This window comes from Dendrobium catenatum, unplaced genomic scaffold (assembly GCF_001605985.2).
Source record: "Dendrobium catenatum unplaced genomic scaffold, ASM160598v2 fragScaff_scaffold_1067, whole genome shotgun sequence".
In the NCBI taxonomy this organism is placed as follows: domain Eukaryota; kingdom Viridiplantae; phylum Streptophyta; class Magnoliopsida; order Asparagales; family Orchidaceae; genus Dendrobium; species Dendrobium catenatum.
In genome coordinates, this window is record NW_021319529.1 from 1,088,652 (window position 1) to 1,107,870 (window position 19,219).

General features: G+C 38.7%; 1 protein-coding gene across 1 annotated transcript in view; it reads left to right on the top strand.

Annotated features, from left to right (window-relative positions):
- Positions 1 to 1,777: 1,777 nt before the first annotated feature.
- Positions 1,778 to 19,219, top strand: part of LOC110093816 (polycomb group protein FIE1) — a gene marked incomplete in the record, with an annotated part of 26,068 nt that continues 8,626 nt past the window's right edge. Inside the window, 7 exon segments of the mRNA XM_020818855.2 lie at positions 1,778 to 2,110; positions 2,373 to 2,438; positions 12,846 to 12,968; positions 18,606 to 18,686; positions 18,767 to 18,859; positions 18,952 to 19,027; positions 19,109 to 19,176. Coding sequence (XP_020674514.1) covers positions 1,934 to 2,110; positions 2,373 to 2,438; positions 12,846 to 12,968; positions 18,606 to 18,686; positions 18,767 to 18,859; positions 18,952 to 19,027; positions 19,109 to 19,176 — 684 coding nt within the window.

Here is a 19,219-nt window from a genome sequence, read left to right on the forward strand (position 1 = left end):
TTACGCTGCCCGATTTTCGTATGATTTCCGAATTTTCTGGAATTGATAGATTAGATTGATATGCTATTGATTATTGATATGATTGTTATAGATTGCATAATATTGATTATTGAATTGATTATTGATTGATTATTGATACTGGGAAACACGTATAGCCTGGTTGAACATTGGTTGGAGATTGATATTGATACCTGTACAGGATGGTGGGCCGACGGGCTTTCCTTTAAACCATTGATCATTGATATAACGATTGGGAGTCATAAGGAGTTTATAGAAATGCCGACGGGCGAAAAGAGTGGCTACTCTTATTATAGAACCAATGTATGGATATCTACAACAGCAATATGGATTCTACAACAGCAACATAGCCAGTTGATTATACTTGTCCAGTATATAGTATTGAATTGCATGTTTACTGTATTGCTTTATGGATTCATTGTTTTATAGATTCCTGCTTTATCGACTTTGATTGGATTTACTAGATCGTACGATTTCATTAATTTTACTGATTGATTGCTGTGCATCGACATTGAGCATTGATATAGAAATGGATGGATATAGATATTGCATTGATAGCATGGACATGAATAGTATAGAATTATTGACACTGTTGCCTATAGATTCATTGATTTCTGCTTATAGATTCATTGTTACTACTGCCTATGGATTTATTGATCTTGCATATAGATTCATTGTTGTTACTGTTTCTGCACCGTATTGACTGCTGCATGGATTCACTGTTAGAATAGATTGAGATTTATCGTACTGCTTTCCTCGTTTGATTTCATTGAATAGATAGTATTGATTAGGCCGCATTGATTTGATTTGATAGCGATTGATTTGACGGATTGATTGAGTTCCTATTATGTACGGATTTCTTCGAGATTGACATGGATTTATTGAATTGATTTATCGATCGTCTGCCGCTGCATTGACTGGTTTTATTGACTATTGATTTTCGGATTGCATCGACTACTGATTTGATTTCCACTGCATAGACTCATTGACCATTGACTGATATTGATTTGATTGACTGACATGCATATTGATAGCATCGCCGTGCTTTGATTTCAGTTATAGGTATTAGGTGACCTGCTGGGCTTTGTAAAGCTCATTATATGTGGTTGATATTTTCAGGTCAGGGCAAGGGAGCAGAAGATAGGAATTGATCCAGATTTTTAGGTTTTTGTCTTTTGATGATTTTGATTCTTTTGTACTCAGGATAGATTTCAGTACTGGTGATTGTAGTGTAGTTCCTGAGTATTGTACATGACCTTTTGAGATATGAATCAACTTGTATATTGATGTTTTAAATTTTATATAGATGTTGATGGATTGTTTAATTGAAGGTTTTAGATAACTCTGGTAAATTGTTTGAGAAATAGATTGACATTCTTTCCAAGTTAGATCTTGGGGCGTTTAAACTTATTAGATTTGATTATGGGATCAATACTAAATCCTATTTTTTAACTGGATGGGAACTCTGGGATACTAACTAACCCTTGGGTTATTTAAAACTTTGGTATCCCCTGCATCTCAACGGTTTTAAGATAGGAAACAGTGGGTTTCATTTCAAAAATAATAAGTTTTATTTAAACAAATATGCTTTCAATAAGGATCATTTTTCTATTGATCAAGGATCTATTAGTTTTTACTTCCTAATTTGTATTAGTTTGTTTACTCTTTTATTTTAATGCAACTTTTGCATTTCATAAAAAAAAAAAAAGATAGAGATAGTGTGATGCATTTAGCTTAAGTGCCATCAAAGTGAGCTGCATAGTTCCCTGAAAGAAAATTAAATATCGTAGAGCGAATTATGTTGCCAGTTGGAGAGAACTTCTCAAGAGGGCAAAGGGTCGCGGGCTGAAAGTAAGAACTGCGAAGAACGAGCAACGTATACGGCGAAAGAGAAGTAGGGGGGAGTGGGTAATCTATGGCGAAGACCGGTCTGGGCTGCGAGCCTGCAATAGGTTCGTTGACGCCGTCGAAGAAGAGGGAGTACCGAGTCAGCAACCGACTCCACGAGGGCAAGCGCCCCCTTTACGCCATCGCCTTCAACTTCGTCGACGCGCGATACTACGACGTCTTCGCCACCGTCGGCGGTAATCGAGTAGGCATTCCCATCTCCATAAATCTTAATCCATCCCCTAAAAATTTTTAGCTCGTTCTTGAAATATTTAATAATGATATATCAAAGGAATCAAAAGATGAGATTTTGTTGATTTTCAAAGGATTCCTCGTCACGAAACATACAAATTGTGCTATTTTGGGTTTATGTTGAAGATCTTTACATTAGGGTGTGGTCGCTATTACGTAAATGCGTCTACTTTTGCCCGAAATTTTTTTTTTTTGCTGAATGTGGTTTCCTGCAGGTAACTGTTTATCGATGCCTTGAAGGGGGACTTATCGCTGTGCTGCAAGCTTACATTGATGAAGATGTATGTGAGAAATTTGGTTTCTGTTGTGTTTCTGATTTGTCCGTGCTGCTGTGCTTATAAGGCCCTATTCGTTGCTTGAAGTAAGAAAACACATCTTGAAAAGTGATAAAATTACCCATCATTTGGTTATGTGTAATTAGATATCCAAATTGATTTTGAGCTCCACAAATACTCTCAAAATCCTCTCAAATATAGTGATTTTCAATTTCACACATTATTTATGTAAGAACGAAATCATGATATTCTATCTGATTTTCTTATCTAATAGCATCCAAATGAACCCTAAAATGTGTAGGGGCCTTCAGATTTTAGTAATATTTTTTCAGAAAATCACATCTAGTGTTTCAAATGCTGGAAATCTAGCTTCCTAGCATTTGAAATGTCTATAGGAACATTCCTCTTTGAAAACGAAGCTGTGTGAGTAGTTTTTAGTAGAAAACAGAGACAAAAGAGAGTAATTTTACCAAAAGTGGGGGGATTATCCATTGGACTGTCACCATATGTTTAGCTAGTGATGATCAATGCCACTATCATGAGATTGATTTATTATACTACTTTATTGATTTAATTAGTTAAGCTTTATCCATATTATTATTGTCTTCATCAGCACCATTATTGCTATCAGCATTTTTCCAATGCCTTTTTAAAACTTTTTTCGGATAGTTAATGATATTCACATTACTCACTTTTCTTTCCTTGAGTTTGTTCGAAATTTGCTGACACATATTTGTGATAGATCTGACAGAAAATAAAGCATATTTGTAGTTGCAGAGCTTTTGTTTTAATTCACCGAGTAAATCTGTACTCGATGAAATAGAATACAAAGATGTATTACTATTCTCCTATATGGATGATTTATTTTTTGAAGGAGAGTTATTTTGGATTAATTTTCGTTGTTGCAGTTTATAATTGATAAATCAAGACCATTCATCATAATTTACATAATATAATATAGTAGTGTGCGAAATTCATGAAATTTCAAGATGAGAATGTGCTTTTGTTTCATTTGAAAGAATAGTAGACCTTGAGTTCCTTGTTCTTGTTGGGCACAGGATGTGCCTCTTTTCTGATAATTTTCATATAATTTCAGTTTTGATATTTGCTGCATAATTGGTTTGCCTATTAGATGTGCTTTCTTTGGATTAAATTTGATGAGGACATCGGTCCAAGATTTCGACGGCTACGATCCAGAGCCTGTACTTTTGATATATTTTGTATTTTATTTATTTTCTATTTCTATTTCCCTAGTTTGCCCCTATGGGTAGTGAGTCGTTATTGTAGCCCCGAGGGCATTTGTGTCTTTCTGCTTTTCTTTCATTGAGGCCTATATATTAAGGTCTCTTAGCTTTGTATTGGATGATAATTATCAAATGAAATTTTATGTTCTTTGTTTGATCTCTAAGTGACACGTCAACCGTTGGTGGATTCCAAGGTTCGCGGCCCATCTCTTTTCTTACCCAACTTACAATTCTTCCCCAATTAGCCACCCACCGGCCTTCCCTAACCAAAGCACCTTTTTTTTTTCCAAAACCCGAGCCCCTTCCCCCATCCCGCCGGCCTCCTTGGGCGCCCCACCCGACGGCCAACCACCTAGCCGCCGGCCTCCCCTCCTCCACCATCTCTTCCATCAACCGCCGGCCCCCTTCCACTTAATTTAAAATTTGAAATTCAAAGTGAGCTCCAAAGTTTTCAAATTTGACAAAAACCAAATTAGGAAAGTTTCCAATGCGATTCAATTTAATTTTAAATTAAATTGGATTTGAATTCCTCATCCATAATTTGCCGAGACGGATTAGGAAACCCTTTCTCCCTCCCCAATCCCCTCCCTCCTCTCTTAATGCTGCCGGCCTATAAGGGGATTCAAATTTTGGTTTTCCCTCTTAAATCCCCCATCCCCATTTGGAATTTGAAATTCAAAACCCAAATATTTTACCTCCAATTTCACTTAATATGAAATTAATTTCAGATTTTTGTTAATTTCTCCAAACCCTAACCTAGACCTAGCCGCCCCGTCCCCTCTCCACCTCCTCCCACCCGAGATCTCACCCAAACCCCTCCTCTTGGCCAACTCCCCTAAGTGGCAGCTCCTCCACCTTTACTCCATTGCTACATATCAATTCCGTTCTTGATCATGAATGGCGGATCTGGAAGTTGATCACAGACTTATTCTCAATTCTCGCGGGGAGATCGATGTCACTTGGCGGACATCCTCGACGAGCAACGACTTATTGAAGAGTGGATGATCATCGGACGACTACCCGTGCCTCCAACTCCGGCTCCTCCTCGGCGACTAGCCCCCTTGGCATCACGTGTCTACTAGTGGCATCCCTAAGCTTGTTTGCAATCTTCCTCCGCTTAGCCGAGCAATATCAAGAGTGTAAGTGAGGGATCTCGAGGTGAATGATCTAGATTTTAAACTGTGGATTTTGTTACGCGCCATTCGCTCTACTCTTTATTTGATGATGTTATTTTGCAAGCTTCCTATTAATCTTTATTGTAATAACTTGTCATTACTTAGCCTTCCATGAATTGTTTCGAAGATCTAACTTGAATACACACCCATTTATGCTTAGCCGAGCAAAGTTCATAATTTATCAATTTCGTATATGCAATTCTTGTTTCATCTCATTGTTTCACATCATATTTGGTATCAGAGCATGATAGGCATAGGTAACACATGCTAGAAAACATCCTAGGAGTTTACGTAACCAACCATATGCTTGTTTGCATGCCTACATTTGTTTAGATAATTCAACTTGTAGTGTTTATTTTCTGTCCAGAAATTTTTTGCAGCGTTTAGAGAGCTTTAGGTGACCCCCAACCTAGTGTTTAGGTGCTGTCCACTTCCTAAAACCCATCCTATACACCTAGGCAAGTTCACCAATTGCTGTAGTTTGCTGTCCACACAAAAACTACATCATTTAGAGGCATTAGGAGCATATAACTATAGTGTCTAGGTGTTGTCCTTAATCCCTTTGCCTCCCCTAGCATCCCCTAACTTCTACCCATTGATCCGGAGCACATTCAAGCGACTCTAGACCTCATCGTGGGCCAACTTGGGATGGTTACTCAGCAAATTAGGAACACCCAAACCGACTTAGCCAACTTTAGATGCCAAACAGGTGAGCAACTTGATAACATTGAGTGGCCAGGACACCTCGCGATTTACACACCTTCTAGGCCACATTCACCTTATGGTGATGAAACCGGACTAATTATGGGCCACCGCAGGGTCACTATCGCCATAACCTTAGACCCAATACGGACCCCGTAGGACATGAAACTCCTTGGAGAGATAACGATGCTAAGTTGCTTAAGAACATTCGAATAGATGCCCCTTCCTACGATGGTACCCTCGACCCTTAAGTGTTTTTGAATTGGCTCAAAGGGATGGATAGTTCTTTCAAATGGTATAGCATCTCGGAAGCTAGGAAAGTTAGGTTTGCCGAGATGAAGCTTATAGGTCGAGCTAGCCAGTATTGGACGAACCTTGAGAACATGCGCGAAGCCCGAGGTGAGCACCCCATCATTGACTGGCAAACTATGAAACAAAAGCTCAAGCAGAAGTACCTCCCTCCGTCTTACTATCCTAAGCTCTTAGATAAATGGAATAGACTGACTCATGGAAGCAAACCCGTGAAAGATCCGCCTTTGATGATTTCATGATTCGTTGTAACAGCGAGGAATCCACTACCCTGTTCAACTCCTATCCATGTTTAGAGCTGGCCTTAGGGAAGATCTCCAAAATGAGCTTTTTGCGAGAAGAGTTGATACTTTAGAAGCAGCCTGTAGTCTTGTGCTTCACCTCGAGGAGTCTAGGGCCCATTCCCACACCAAACAGTTAAACTCCCGCCCAACCCCATATAGAGCTTCCTCCAGTCAAACCCAAAACAAACCCACAGGCTCTATAGTTAACCGACCAACTGCTAGCCCAGCTCAACCTCGCCCTGATTTCAGAGGTAAGATTCCCGAGTGTGACACTCCCAAAGTCACTTCTGGAACCAAGTGTTATAGGCTATGATGCACAGACACGGACACGGCGACACGGACACGGGACCCGGCAATTTTTATAAATATAGGACACGGGTGCGGCGTGGACACGGCATAATAATTTTTTAATATAATATATAGAAATTAAGGTGATATTATAGTAAAAATGACAAGCAATAATAAATCAATTTCATGATAATTTGTTTAGCTTATAACATAAAGATGTTTAGTACAAAATGTCTAGTACACATTTTTATTCCATGGCTAAAAATTTTAAGTAGATGTGCCTTCACCCTAGAATAAGATCCTTTGTAGGTGCCATCACAATAATTGCATTTAAATGACACATTCTCTCCTCCTTTAAAGGTTTTTCCTAACTTTATAATATGAATCCATAAAGGCGTATCAGTTTCTACAGATGACTCTTTTGAACATTCACCTAATCCACTCCTGCAAGCAGGAAAGCTCATTTTGCTAACAAATCGATCATACATATGAACTGAGTACCGAGCATGTACCTAGCAGTACCAAGCATATACCTAGCAGTACCGAGCATGTACCTAGCAGTACTGAGCATGTACTGAGCGGTACCGAGCATGTACCTAGCAATATCGAGCATGTACTTAATGGTACCGAGCATGTACCTAGCAGTATCAAGCATGTACCAAGTGGTACCGAGCATATATTGAGCGGTACCGAGCATGTACTGAGCGGTACCGAGCATGTACCTAGTAGTACCAAGCATGTGCCTAACGGTACCGAGCGGTACTGAGCATGTACCTACCAGTACCGAGCATGTACCAAGCGGTACCGAGCATATATTGAGCGGTACCGAGCATGTACTGAGCAGTACCGGGCATGTACTAAGCGATACCGAATGTCGAACACGCGGAAAAGGCTAAATAGAACGGACGATTTTATCATTTAATAACCGAACACGTGTGTCGGACACGCATGTCCGATTTTAATTTTAATTTTTTAAATTACGACACTCCAATGCCGTGTCGGACACGTGTTCATGTCGTGTCTGACGCGTGTCCGTGTCCGACACGTGTCCGACACTGCATACCCTCTTTAAGCGGAATGTTGGTGCATCATAGGTTATAGGTGTCATGGATATGGATACATTATCTCGCAGTGTTCTAGTCTATGCAAGGTCACTATAATCGAAGAAGAAGAACCTGAGACTGACTTGACCCATCATGTTGACGATGAAGAGGACTTCTTCCACAAAGAAAATCCTGTTGATTTGCAAGTTGTTAGATGCGCATTGTCCCAACCCAAACCCAGTGACAATTGACGAAGTATTTCAATTTTCAACACCTTTATTAAAATCGGAGACAAGAACTGCAAAGTCATCATCGACAGTGGAAGTTATATCAACGCCGTCTCCTCAGCCATGATATCCAAACTTAACATAAAAGCGATACCACACCTGAACTCGTATAAGGTTGCTTGGATTAACTCGACTGCCATAAAAATTAAGGATATAAGCCTTATTCCCATAGAGTTTGTTGGATATCAAGAAAATATTTGGTGCAATGTGTTGACCATGGACGTGGGTCAGATTATCCTTGGTCGCCCGTCGTTATTTGACAACGATGTCCATATTTATGGGAGAACAAACACCTGTGTTTGAGCATAACGGCAAGAAAATCAAGCTTATACTCACAACCAAAACCCCATAAGACGAAGGTCAAACCAACCCCTGTCAAACCAAACAAAGGATTACACCTTTTGACTGCGAAGGAAGTGGAAAATGAGTTTAACCAAGGAGCTCCCATGTACGCCCTGGTGGCCCATGAAACCAACGAGGAACTAGGAGAACCAGTCCTGGAAGAGGTCCATCCGCTCCATGAGACTTTTGCCAGTTACCCCCTCAACGAGACATCCAGCACGCTATAGACCTAGTATCCGGAGCCTCACTACCCAACCTTCCCCACTACCGTATGAACCCGGTGGAGCACGCCAAGTTAAAAGAGCAAGTTGACGATCTGCTCTAAAGGGGATTTATCAAAGAAAGCTTAAGCCCATGTGCCGTCCCCGCATTTCTAACACCCAAAAAGAATGGCTCCTAGAGGATGTGCTGATAGTCGCGCTATCAACAAGATTACTATGAAGTATCGTTTCCTCATTCCACGCTTGGATGACATATTGGACATGATGACCGGAGCAACTCTCTTTTCTAAGATCGATCTTAAGAGCGGTTGTCATCAAATTAGAATCCGCCCCGGGGACGAATGGAAACGGCATTTAAAACTAAAGTTGAGTTGTATAATTGGATGGTTATACTGTTTGGCCTTAATAACGCTCATAGTACATTCATGAGAGTTATGGCTCAAGTGTTGCGACCGTTCTTAGGAAAATTTGTTGTGGTCTATTTTGATGACATTCTAATCTACAGTAGTTCGGTGGATCATCACTTAAATCATCTGAAGCAAGTCTGTGAAGTTTTGAGGAAAGAACAATTGTTTGTAAACCCAAAAAAGTGTATATTCGTCACTAACAGTGTCACTTTTCTCAGATTTATCATATCCTCTCAAGGAATATCTGCTGACCTCGAGAAAGTTCGAGCGATTAACGAGTGGCCTGAACCAAAAAATATCAGAGATGTTAGGAGCTTTCATGGATTAGTCACCTTTTATCGGAGGTTTATTAGGAACTTTAGTACGATAGTGGCACCCATAACTGACTGCCTAAAAAAGGGAGAATTCCATTGGACTACAGCTGCTACTAAAGCATTCGCGGAGATCAAAAAGAGAATGGTCGAGGCCCCAGTCATGCGTCTTCCTGATTTTTCTAAGGTTTTCGAAGTAACCTGTGACGCATCTGGTATTGGTATAGGAGTTTTGTCGCAAGAGGGACACCCTGTTGCCTATTTTAGTGAGAAGTCGAATGATATCAGGCAACGGTACTCGACCTACGATAAGAAGTTTTACGCGATCATTCAATCCCTTAGATATTGGAGAAATTATCTTCTTCCACAAGAATTTGTTATCTTTTCAACCCATAAAGCATTACGATATATTAACTCACAAAAGAAGCTTAATGCTGGACACGGAAGATGGGTTAAATTCCTGCAAGAATACACCTACATGATAAGACATGAAGCAGGATCCGAAAATAAAGTAGCAGACATTTTAAGCTGTAGGATGATGGTTACTCGCGAGATGAGGACTGAAGTTGTTGGATTTGGGCGCATTAGAGAAGATTATAAGGATTGTCTTGATTTTAAAGAAACATATGAACTTCTGATAATGGGTAAATATCGATTCATTGCTAATTTCCTAGTTGAAGACGATTATTTATTTAAATCCCAGAAACTTTGTATTCCTAATTCCTCCTCCGTGGATTTCTAGTTTGGGAACTACATGCTGGTGATTTAGTTGGGCACTTCAGCCAAACTTAGACAATCGTTGCCCTTGAAAATCAATTTTATTGGCCGAGTCTTAAATGGGACATTAGCAGATTGGTGAAACGGTGTCACACCTGTCAGTTGGTCAAACAAAGAAAACAGAACACTGGCCTTTACACACCACTCCATATACACAATTGTCCCTGTCAAGATGTGAGTATGGATTTCGTCCTCGGTCTTCCCAAGACTGTTAGAAAGCACGACTCCGTGTGTGTGGTTGTGGATAGATTTTCCAAGATGGCGCATCCCCTCCCTTGCTTGAAAACGTTTGATGCTTCTAGGATCGCCAAATTATATTTTGATGAAATTGTCAGACTTCATGGGTTACCTAAAACCATTGTGTCGAATCAAGACGTTAAATTCACTAGCTATTTTTAGAAGATGTTATGGTTCAAAATGGGTATGAAACTTCAATTCTCCACCGCTTTCCACCCTTAGATGGATTGTCAGACGGAAGTTGTAAACAGGAGCTTGGGCAACCTCCTTAGGACCCTGGTAGGTGAACACATTAGATATTGGGATTCTAAGTTGCCTATTGCCGAGTTTGCTTATAACAATTCCGTTAACCAAACCATGGGTCTGAGTCCAGCTAAAATTGTGTATGGATACCAACTTAGACAGCCAATAGATTTAATCCCCATGGATCATAAGTCTAGAGCATCTGAGTTAGCATCTGCATTTGCGTCACATATACAAGAATTGCATAAGGAAATTAATAAAAAGATTGAACAAAGCAATGCTAACTATAAACGTAATGCGGACCTCAAGAAACGATTTAAAGAATTCGAAGTGGGAGACTTTGTAATGGTTCGGATTCGTCTGGAGCAGTTCCCGCAAGGGGCCGTTAATAAATTACATGCGAGAAGTGCATGACCTTTCAAAATAAATAGTAATGCTTATGTGCTAGACCTTCCAGAAGGTTTTAACATTAATCTTACGTTTAACGTTGAACGTTGAAGATCCTGTAGCATTTGAGAGTCCGGAGTTTAACCTTACTAATCCACTACATACTGAGCCTTGTGTGACCCTACCTGGTGAGAAACCAGCCTACCTCCACTCCCAAACATTCCCACTTTACCACTGCGGAGAAGATTGAGGCAATCCTTAGTGACGAAATTATTTCCACTAAAGACAGTGGTCGCCAAAGGTATCTAGTTCAATTGGTAGGGAAGCCGGAGACGGAGAACGTGTGGATCGACCGGGATGAGCTGCAGAGATTGGACCCAGACCTACTGGAGTGGTACGAGAGTTCTAGAGATACTCACTCGATGGGGTCGAGTTTTCTCCCACCAGGGGAGAATGATGAGGACATCAATCCAAGATTTCGACATGTGTACCGTTGTCGGAGTCGTAAATCGACGACTACGATCCAGAGCCTGTACTTTTGATATATTTTATATTTTATTTATTTTCTATTTCTCTAGTTTACCCCTATGGGTAGTGAGTCGTTATTGTAGCCCCGAGGGCATTTGTGTCTTTCTGCATTTCTTTCATTGAGGCCTATATATTAAGGTCTCTTAGCTTTGTATTGGATGATGATTATGAAATGAAATTTTATGTTCTTTGTTTGATCTCTAAGTGAGTTCATGAGAGGAGAAATCCAAGGAGGGTGATAGCAAGACACGTCAACTGTTGGTGGATTCCAAGGTTCACGGCCCCGATCTTTTTTCTTCCCCAACTTACAATTCTTCCACAATCAACCACCCCCCCGGCCTTTCCTAACCAAAGCACTGTATTTTTTTTTCCCAAACCCGAGCCCCTTTCCCCATCCCGCCAGCCTCTTTGGCCGCCCCACCTGCCGACCAACCACCTAGCCGCCGGCCTCCCCTCCACCATCCCTTCCTTATTTCAACCGCCGACGCCCTTCCACTTAATTTCAAATTTGAAATTCAAAGTAAGCTCCAAAGTTTCCAAATTTGACAAAAGCCAAATTAGGAAAGTTTCCAATGAGATTCAATTTAATTTTAAATTAAATTGGATTTGAACTCCTCATCCATAATTTGCCGAGATGGATTAGGAAACCCTTAACTCCCTCCCCAATCCCCTCCCTCCTCTCTCAATGCTGCTGGCCTATAGGGGGATTCAAATTTTGGTTTTCCCTCTTAAATCTCCCATTCCCACTTGGAATTTGAAATTCAAAACCCAAATATTTTCCCTCCGATTTCACTTAATCTGAAATTAATTTCAGATTTCTCTTAATTTCTCTAAACCCTATCCTAGACTTAGCCGCCCCCTCCCCTCTCCACCTCCTCCCACTCGAGATCTCACCCAACCCCCTCCTCCTCTTGGCCAACTCCCCTAAGTGGCGGCTCCTCCACCTTTACTCCATCTCTACATATCAATTCCGTTCTTGATCATGAATGGCGGATCCGGAAGTTGATCACGGACTTATTCTCAATTCTCGCGAGGAGATCGACGTTATCCGGTCACCCTTTTTTGACCCCGGATTCGTAGCCGAGAACACTGTCAAGGAATACGTTGACCGTATCCTTCCTCAATTGGCGGACGTCCTCGACGAGCAACAACTTATTGAAGAGTGGAAGATCATCGGATGACTACCCGTGCCTCCAACTCTGGCTCCTCCTCGGCGACTAGCCCCCTTGGCATCACGTGTCTATTGGTGGCATCCCTAAGCTTGTTTGCAATCTTCCTCCGCTAGGCCGAGCAATATCAAGAGTGTGAGGGATCCCGAGGTGGATGATCTAGATTTTAAACTGTGGATTTTGTTACGCGCCATTCACTCTACTCTTTATTTGATGATGTAATTTTGCGAGATTCCTATTAATCTTTATTGTAATAACTTGTCATTACTTAGCCTTCCATGAATTTTTTCGAATTTCTAACTTGAATACGCACCCATTTATGCTTAGCCGAGCAAAGTTCATAATTTATCAATTTCGTATATGCAATTCTTGTTTCATCACATTGTTTCACATCAAAATTGGTCTTTAGAAGCATATGGATTATATATGCTCTAATGTTTTTTATGTTGTATTCGACAGAAGGATGAGTCATTCTACACTTTGAGTTGGGCATGTGATACTGATGGAACTCCATTATTAGTGGCGGGTGGATGCAATGGTATTATCCGCATCATAAATGCTGGTACAGAGAAGATACATAAGGTAATATTTGTATGAGGTGATTATTATCCTCATCATTTTATTGTATTTATCATAAAATCCCCATATGGTTTAAGTATTTATAATTAACTTCCATATGCTTCTCACTAAAATGTTACTATTTTTTTTCTATCGTTGTTAACAAAAGAAGTGAAAAAAACATTCTTTCTTTTGTTTTATTGCCTCAAAATTCTCACCACATTACTATTTTACCTCAATACCACCACCCCGAACACAAATGCGTCCATGCTCTGTTACATCTATGTCACCATTGTTCAAGCCCATGACCTTCTCCCTCCCTGCTATTACCATAGATGTACCGGAGCAGTTCATTGCCAAGGCCTAGCTTGAAAACCAAATTCTCAAGATGTAGTTATCATTGAATAGGAGCCTGAGCTTAGTTTAGAACAAGGACATGTTTTCATCATCGTAGAGCTATTTGAGGAAAGCTCTCGTTAATGTTGGAGGACTAAGGTTTCATTTGGGACGGCTTCCTTACTGCTTCTTAAAGCAGCTTTCTAGTATAAAAATTAAAATTTTAGTGTTAGAAAGCTGCTTTAAGAAGCAAGAAAAAAGCCATCCCAAACAAAGCCTAAGTTTTACCCCAGTTAAGGATATAATCTTTGACCACCTTGTCATTTTTCTCACCATTTCACCACCATTAAAAAGCAGCTTGATTGCCAACCCCTCCACTCCAGCTAGTTCTACTTCAAGCTGTACGAGTTGATGGTACCAGAGTTGTAGTTAAAGAGCATGGTGACAAGGAGATTTTTAACATGCTACATGAGTCATGAGCATGGGGAGATTCATGGGATATTAGAGTTGGTTGTGGTCATGATGGCCAAGGAGATGGAAGGTCCAATAATCTACTTCAAGCTGTACGAGTTGATGGTACCAGAGTTGTAGTTAAAGAGCATGGTGACAAGGAGATTTTTGACATGCTACATGAGTCATGAGCTTGGGGAGATTCATGGGATGTTAGAGTTGGTTGTGGTCATGATGGCGAAGGCGATGGCGGCTCCAATTATCTGTAGCTAGCCACTAAGTTATTGTAAAGCTTAAAATGTGATGCTTGTACTGATCCTGAAAGGCTTCAGAAATTTTCCTAAAAGTTTACTTATTGATCTGCTAGTCAAAAGTATATTGAGTTTTCTTTCATGCTGTAGATTGATCACTTTTTCTATTTTGGCCTCATCAGTGCTATGGACAACAAGTTCTCTCTCCATGTTTTAATTTTCTTCCGCTGGACAGTAAGCCAACGCTGCAAACAACCAACAGGAAGCCTATAGCCATAAACAACACCCCCAAAACAAGCTTACAACAGAATACATCACCCAATAGCAGAAAGAAGTAGCCACTTGAACTAGCTGCAAGCTGTTTCAAAGGCAAAAGCTAAGGTAACCAGGAACATGCACCATAGCAGTACCAATAAGAATCACATGACAGCAAGCAAATAGCGGCCTAGAGTATAGGAAATGGGGAAGGGACTCAACAATTAGCTACAGGAACATAATCGAGGGAATTCGGTAGAGTAGGACAGGAATTAAGGAATGAAAAGAAAGAAATTTTAGAGAGGTTTTCCTTTTTCCTTGTTGCTGAGCCTTTGAATAAACAAGTTGCCGTAGGGATTGATCTAATCCATTCTTAAACCAACTCCTAAAATACAGAAAATCTTGTTTATAATTTTTTGATAAGTTCAACTGAATTATAATTCTTGCAGCAATTATTTGATTTAATTTCAAATTCAAATTCTCAAATTTGAATTTAAATTCATATACAAATTTAACGAAATAAGGTTAAAATATTCAACTCATCCTTAGTCTTTGTAATATGAAATTAATCCAATAGTTCAACTTTTGGAGCTTCGATTTCTCTTGTATGTTCTCTTGATGATTGGATTGCACCTATGTACTCTAGACAACATCTTGTTCAATCTCGACACTATGATCCAAGAATTGCTATCATCAACAATCAACATCTAGAAAATTAGGTCATTAAAATTTTAAAGAAAATGATCATTTCAATCCTTTCACAAGAAGATGCTTGAATCATGAGGATAACTTCGTCTCATGGACTTCTTTGAGGTAAATGGTCAGATTGACTATCCTCATCATGACATGATCCTAAGATATTCCAATTTATAATTTTAAAGTCTGTTTGATGACAGCGGCAATGTTAACATTGCTGACATTGTGGAGGCTGTTTCTAGCATTAGAGATGAGGACAAAGTCTTGATCTGTGATGTTTTTAGAAGATTGGTCAATATGGAAAAGAATATTTAATTTGTGGAGTGAAAAAGGAAAAAGAAAACAATAAGCTCGCCCTTAAATATATTTGGTAGGAGTAGTACTTATCTTCATTAACATGGTGAGGAAAGGTTAGAGGTATTTATTGAAGATAAGGTGTTTGAAAATAGACAGATGAATTGAATATCTACAAACAAGTTGATAAAATTGTTATCTCCAATGACTATGATGGAAAATGGGTAGACCAAGGATTGCATGGGGGAAAATAAATTATTTAAAATGATTAATGAAGCAAGGGTGGATCCAAACTTATTTTTGAGGGTGGGCAGACTTATATATATATATAAGTTAAAATTCTGAACTAAATCTTTTATTTTATTATATTTTATGAATTTAAAAATAATTAATAATTTACCTATAAAATTGCATCATTTGCATTCATTATTTAATTTATATTATTTGAAAATGAATCTATATAAAATTGATGTTTTTTCTCTATCAACCGGCCTAAATCATCATGGTTAACAAAAAATAACCTTAGTCAATTAAGGCTTAACCAAGGTAAGGTCTTCATTAACAAAACTGTTTATTGCAGAAATCATTGTGTCTGAATTAAAAATCGGTGTTGTTTTACTCATCAATGTGATGTAGGTGCATGTGAATTTAATACAAAAACTCAGAGAAGTAATAATTGAAAATTAAGGCTGATTTGGTTCTTTGAAGTTTCACAACATCAACATTAACATCAAGCCTTTGTCCCACTACATGGGGTCGGCTACATGAATCCAAATTGATTTTGAGAAACATAGTATCATGCCGCAACCTATGCTCCATAACTCGCTCCCATAATTTTAAAGTATGACACACTAACTTAATTCCTCTATAATCCGCACACTCTTGTGCATCACCTTTGTTCTTAAACATAGGAATTAATACACTTATTCTCCACTCATCTGATATCTTTTTAGTCTTCAAAACAGTATTAAAAAGTTTAGTAAGCCAAGAAATTCTTTCATCTCCTAAGCATTTCCACATCTCTATTGGAATATCATCATATCCAACAGCTTTTCCACGCTTCATTTTCTTTAAAGCCTCTCTAACTTCAATTTTACTAATACGCCGATAAAAGCAAAATTCTTTATTTTCATTTAGGGTGCTAAAGTCACTAAAGTCAGTCGTATTTTCACTCTCTTCATTAAAAAGTTTAGCAAAATATCTCATCCACTTTTGTTGAATATCATCTTATAAGAAAATTACTTTTTGATCTTCATTCTTAATACACTTCATATATATATATCATTCTCCCTCAGTATCTAATATATTATATAAATTATTAGAAATTAAGCTCTTTTCATCACAAATAACTTTCTTAGATTCCTTATGAGCCTCTTTATAGCTTTTTCAATTATCAGAATTTTTACATCTAAACCATTTTTATAACAAATTTTTTTATTTTTTTATCTTTTCTTGCACATTTGGATTCCAACACCAACTATTTTTACTATTAGAAGTTTTTCCCTTCGAAACTCCAAGCACTTTTTTTGCAATATTCTTAATATCACTAGCAACTTTTTCCTACATAATATTAGCATCTTCATGCACAGACAAAATTTTAAGATCTAAAATCTTACTCTCAAAAATACTTTTGTTAATATTCTTTAAATACCCCCATCTAATCCTAGAAAATCGTTTTACTTTATTTTTAATTTTATGCCCTTTATCTTATAGTCCAAAATTAATAATCGATATTGGGTCGAAGTTTCATATTTTATATGGAAAAAATCAAATTTACGAGAAGTTTTGCTAAAAGAAATTACTTCAAATAAAAGGCAGGAAGCTAATTACTTTCTTGTTAGACCCAAAACAAAGAAAGCCCACGAAAAGGGGAAACTTGGCTTCGAAGAGAGAAGCAAAGGCTAGAGGAAAGACCAGTGGGTTCTAATGTAGATTTTAAAAACTTGAAAAATCAATAGTAAAAATGAAGGTGTTCGAGAAGTACCTCTCGACATCTCTTAGCTTGGGCTAGAAGCATGCCTTAAGCAATTTTTAACAAAATGACAATATAGAGATAGTTTGCGAAAATGACATAAGCAGTAAACTAATACATATCTATGTGCACGGAAAAGGAATGAGAGAAAAGTGAGGGAGTATAACTACTTGTCGAGAGGAAAGAGAAAAAAAGTGCCGATCGTCGATGGAGCACTGGAGCTACTATGTTCAGCCTTGATCGCACAGGTCGCGGGAGGTCGGAACTAGAGTTCGGCGAGACCTGTAGGTTGGCTCGGCTAGGGCAGGAGGTCACGTCCTATGCAAGCCACAAGGCAAGAGTCGGAGGAAGGAGGCATTTCACAAATAGAGAAGGGAGCTCCGGTCCTCCAGAGCTTCGTCTTTGGTGGGAAAATGAATAAGAGAGGGGAATCGGAAGAGGGAGAACAGATCATAGGCTTCAACCTCTTTTGCTTGTTGGGCCATGAAGCTTCGACCATTGCGAGAACGACTACCTCTTCAACGCCGAAGGCTGTGTGCAATTCACCAATGCCGAAGACGAAAAGTTCGAAACTTCGGATGGATGGACAAACAACACAAGATGGGTCATATTAGGGAAAAAAATTCAGGTGGGCAATTGCCCAGCCTGAATTTTGTGGGGATCCTCCCATGAATAGGTTCAGCGCATCATATAACACTCAACAAGAATGATTGATAATGATAATTCGTATTGCCGACCCCAAAATAGTTGGGATTAAGCTTATGATGATAATGATGGAATTGCACTTTATCTGTCAACTTGTATAGAAAAAATAATGGTGACACTTTAGTTAGACAAGTTGACCACATTTTGTTAAGTCATATTGGATTTATGCGCTCATTGCGGTAAAGCGATGAGAGTTAAGTGTAAATAATTCTTATTTGTTTATTTATATTTTAGTCAATTTACTTGGATTGAAATCTCTTTTTGAAAATAAAAAAAATTCATATCAAAGTTAGTTTTTCCTCTCTTAGAATTATAAGTAAAACGGGCCTATCAGTGCAGGCTTTAGGAGGGAATGTTATCAACAATATTTACCATGCATTAATGATAATTGTTTTCATGATTTGAATTCATGACCTTCCGGCTACAATGGAGGCAACCCAACGATTATTATAGTCCGGCCCTCATTTTTTTATCTAAAATATTAAGAAATAGTGCTGTCCTCATTCCTTTATTTAAAATGCTAAGAAATAGTCTCCAGTTGCATCTGAAACGTATGGCTGTTTGGTTTGATTCTTGATCATATTTCGAAAAGCAATTTCAGTACAATACTGATGCATATCAAGTTTGCTGCTTAGACCTATAACTATTTTTAACTTTGAAGGTAGATAGCCAACGTTGAAAGCATTTGCTTGCATGTTGCAGAGTTTTGTTGGTCACGGGGATTCAGTAAATGAAATAAGGACTCAATCACTGAAACCTTCACTTGTGGTATCTGCTAGCAAGGTAGTTCAAAGTATTCATTGGTCATAATGGCTCCCCTGTATGCATAATCAGTTTTTGAGGTTTATTTAAAATTTTCACAGGATGAATCAGTGCGATTGTGGAATATACACACTGGGATTTGCATTCTTATTTTTGCAGGGGCTGGTGGCCACCGAAATGAAGTTCTAAGTGTTGTAAGTTCTTTGAAATTTCTCTTAGCTAACCCAAAATTTCCAAGATTTGGAATGGTAGATATATTGTTGTTTTTTTTTTTTTTTCATTTCAGGACTTCCATCCATCTGATATTTACCGCATTGCAAGTTGTGGCATGGACAACACTGTTAAAATTTGGTCAATGAAAGGTAAAATAATTGTTTGAATTTATGATACAATGGTTTTTTAGCTCAAGTACCTGCTTTGTGACATTTGGCTGGCATTCGCAGAGTTTTGGCAGTACGTTGAAAGGTCCTTTACATGGACTGATCTCCCATCAAAATTTCCTACAAAATATGTGCAGTTTCCTGTGAGCATCAAATCCTTTTAATGTTAAGAAG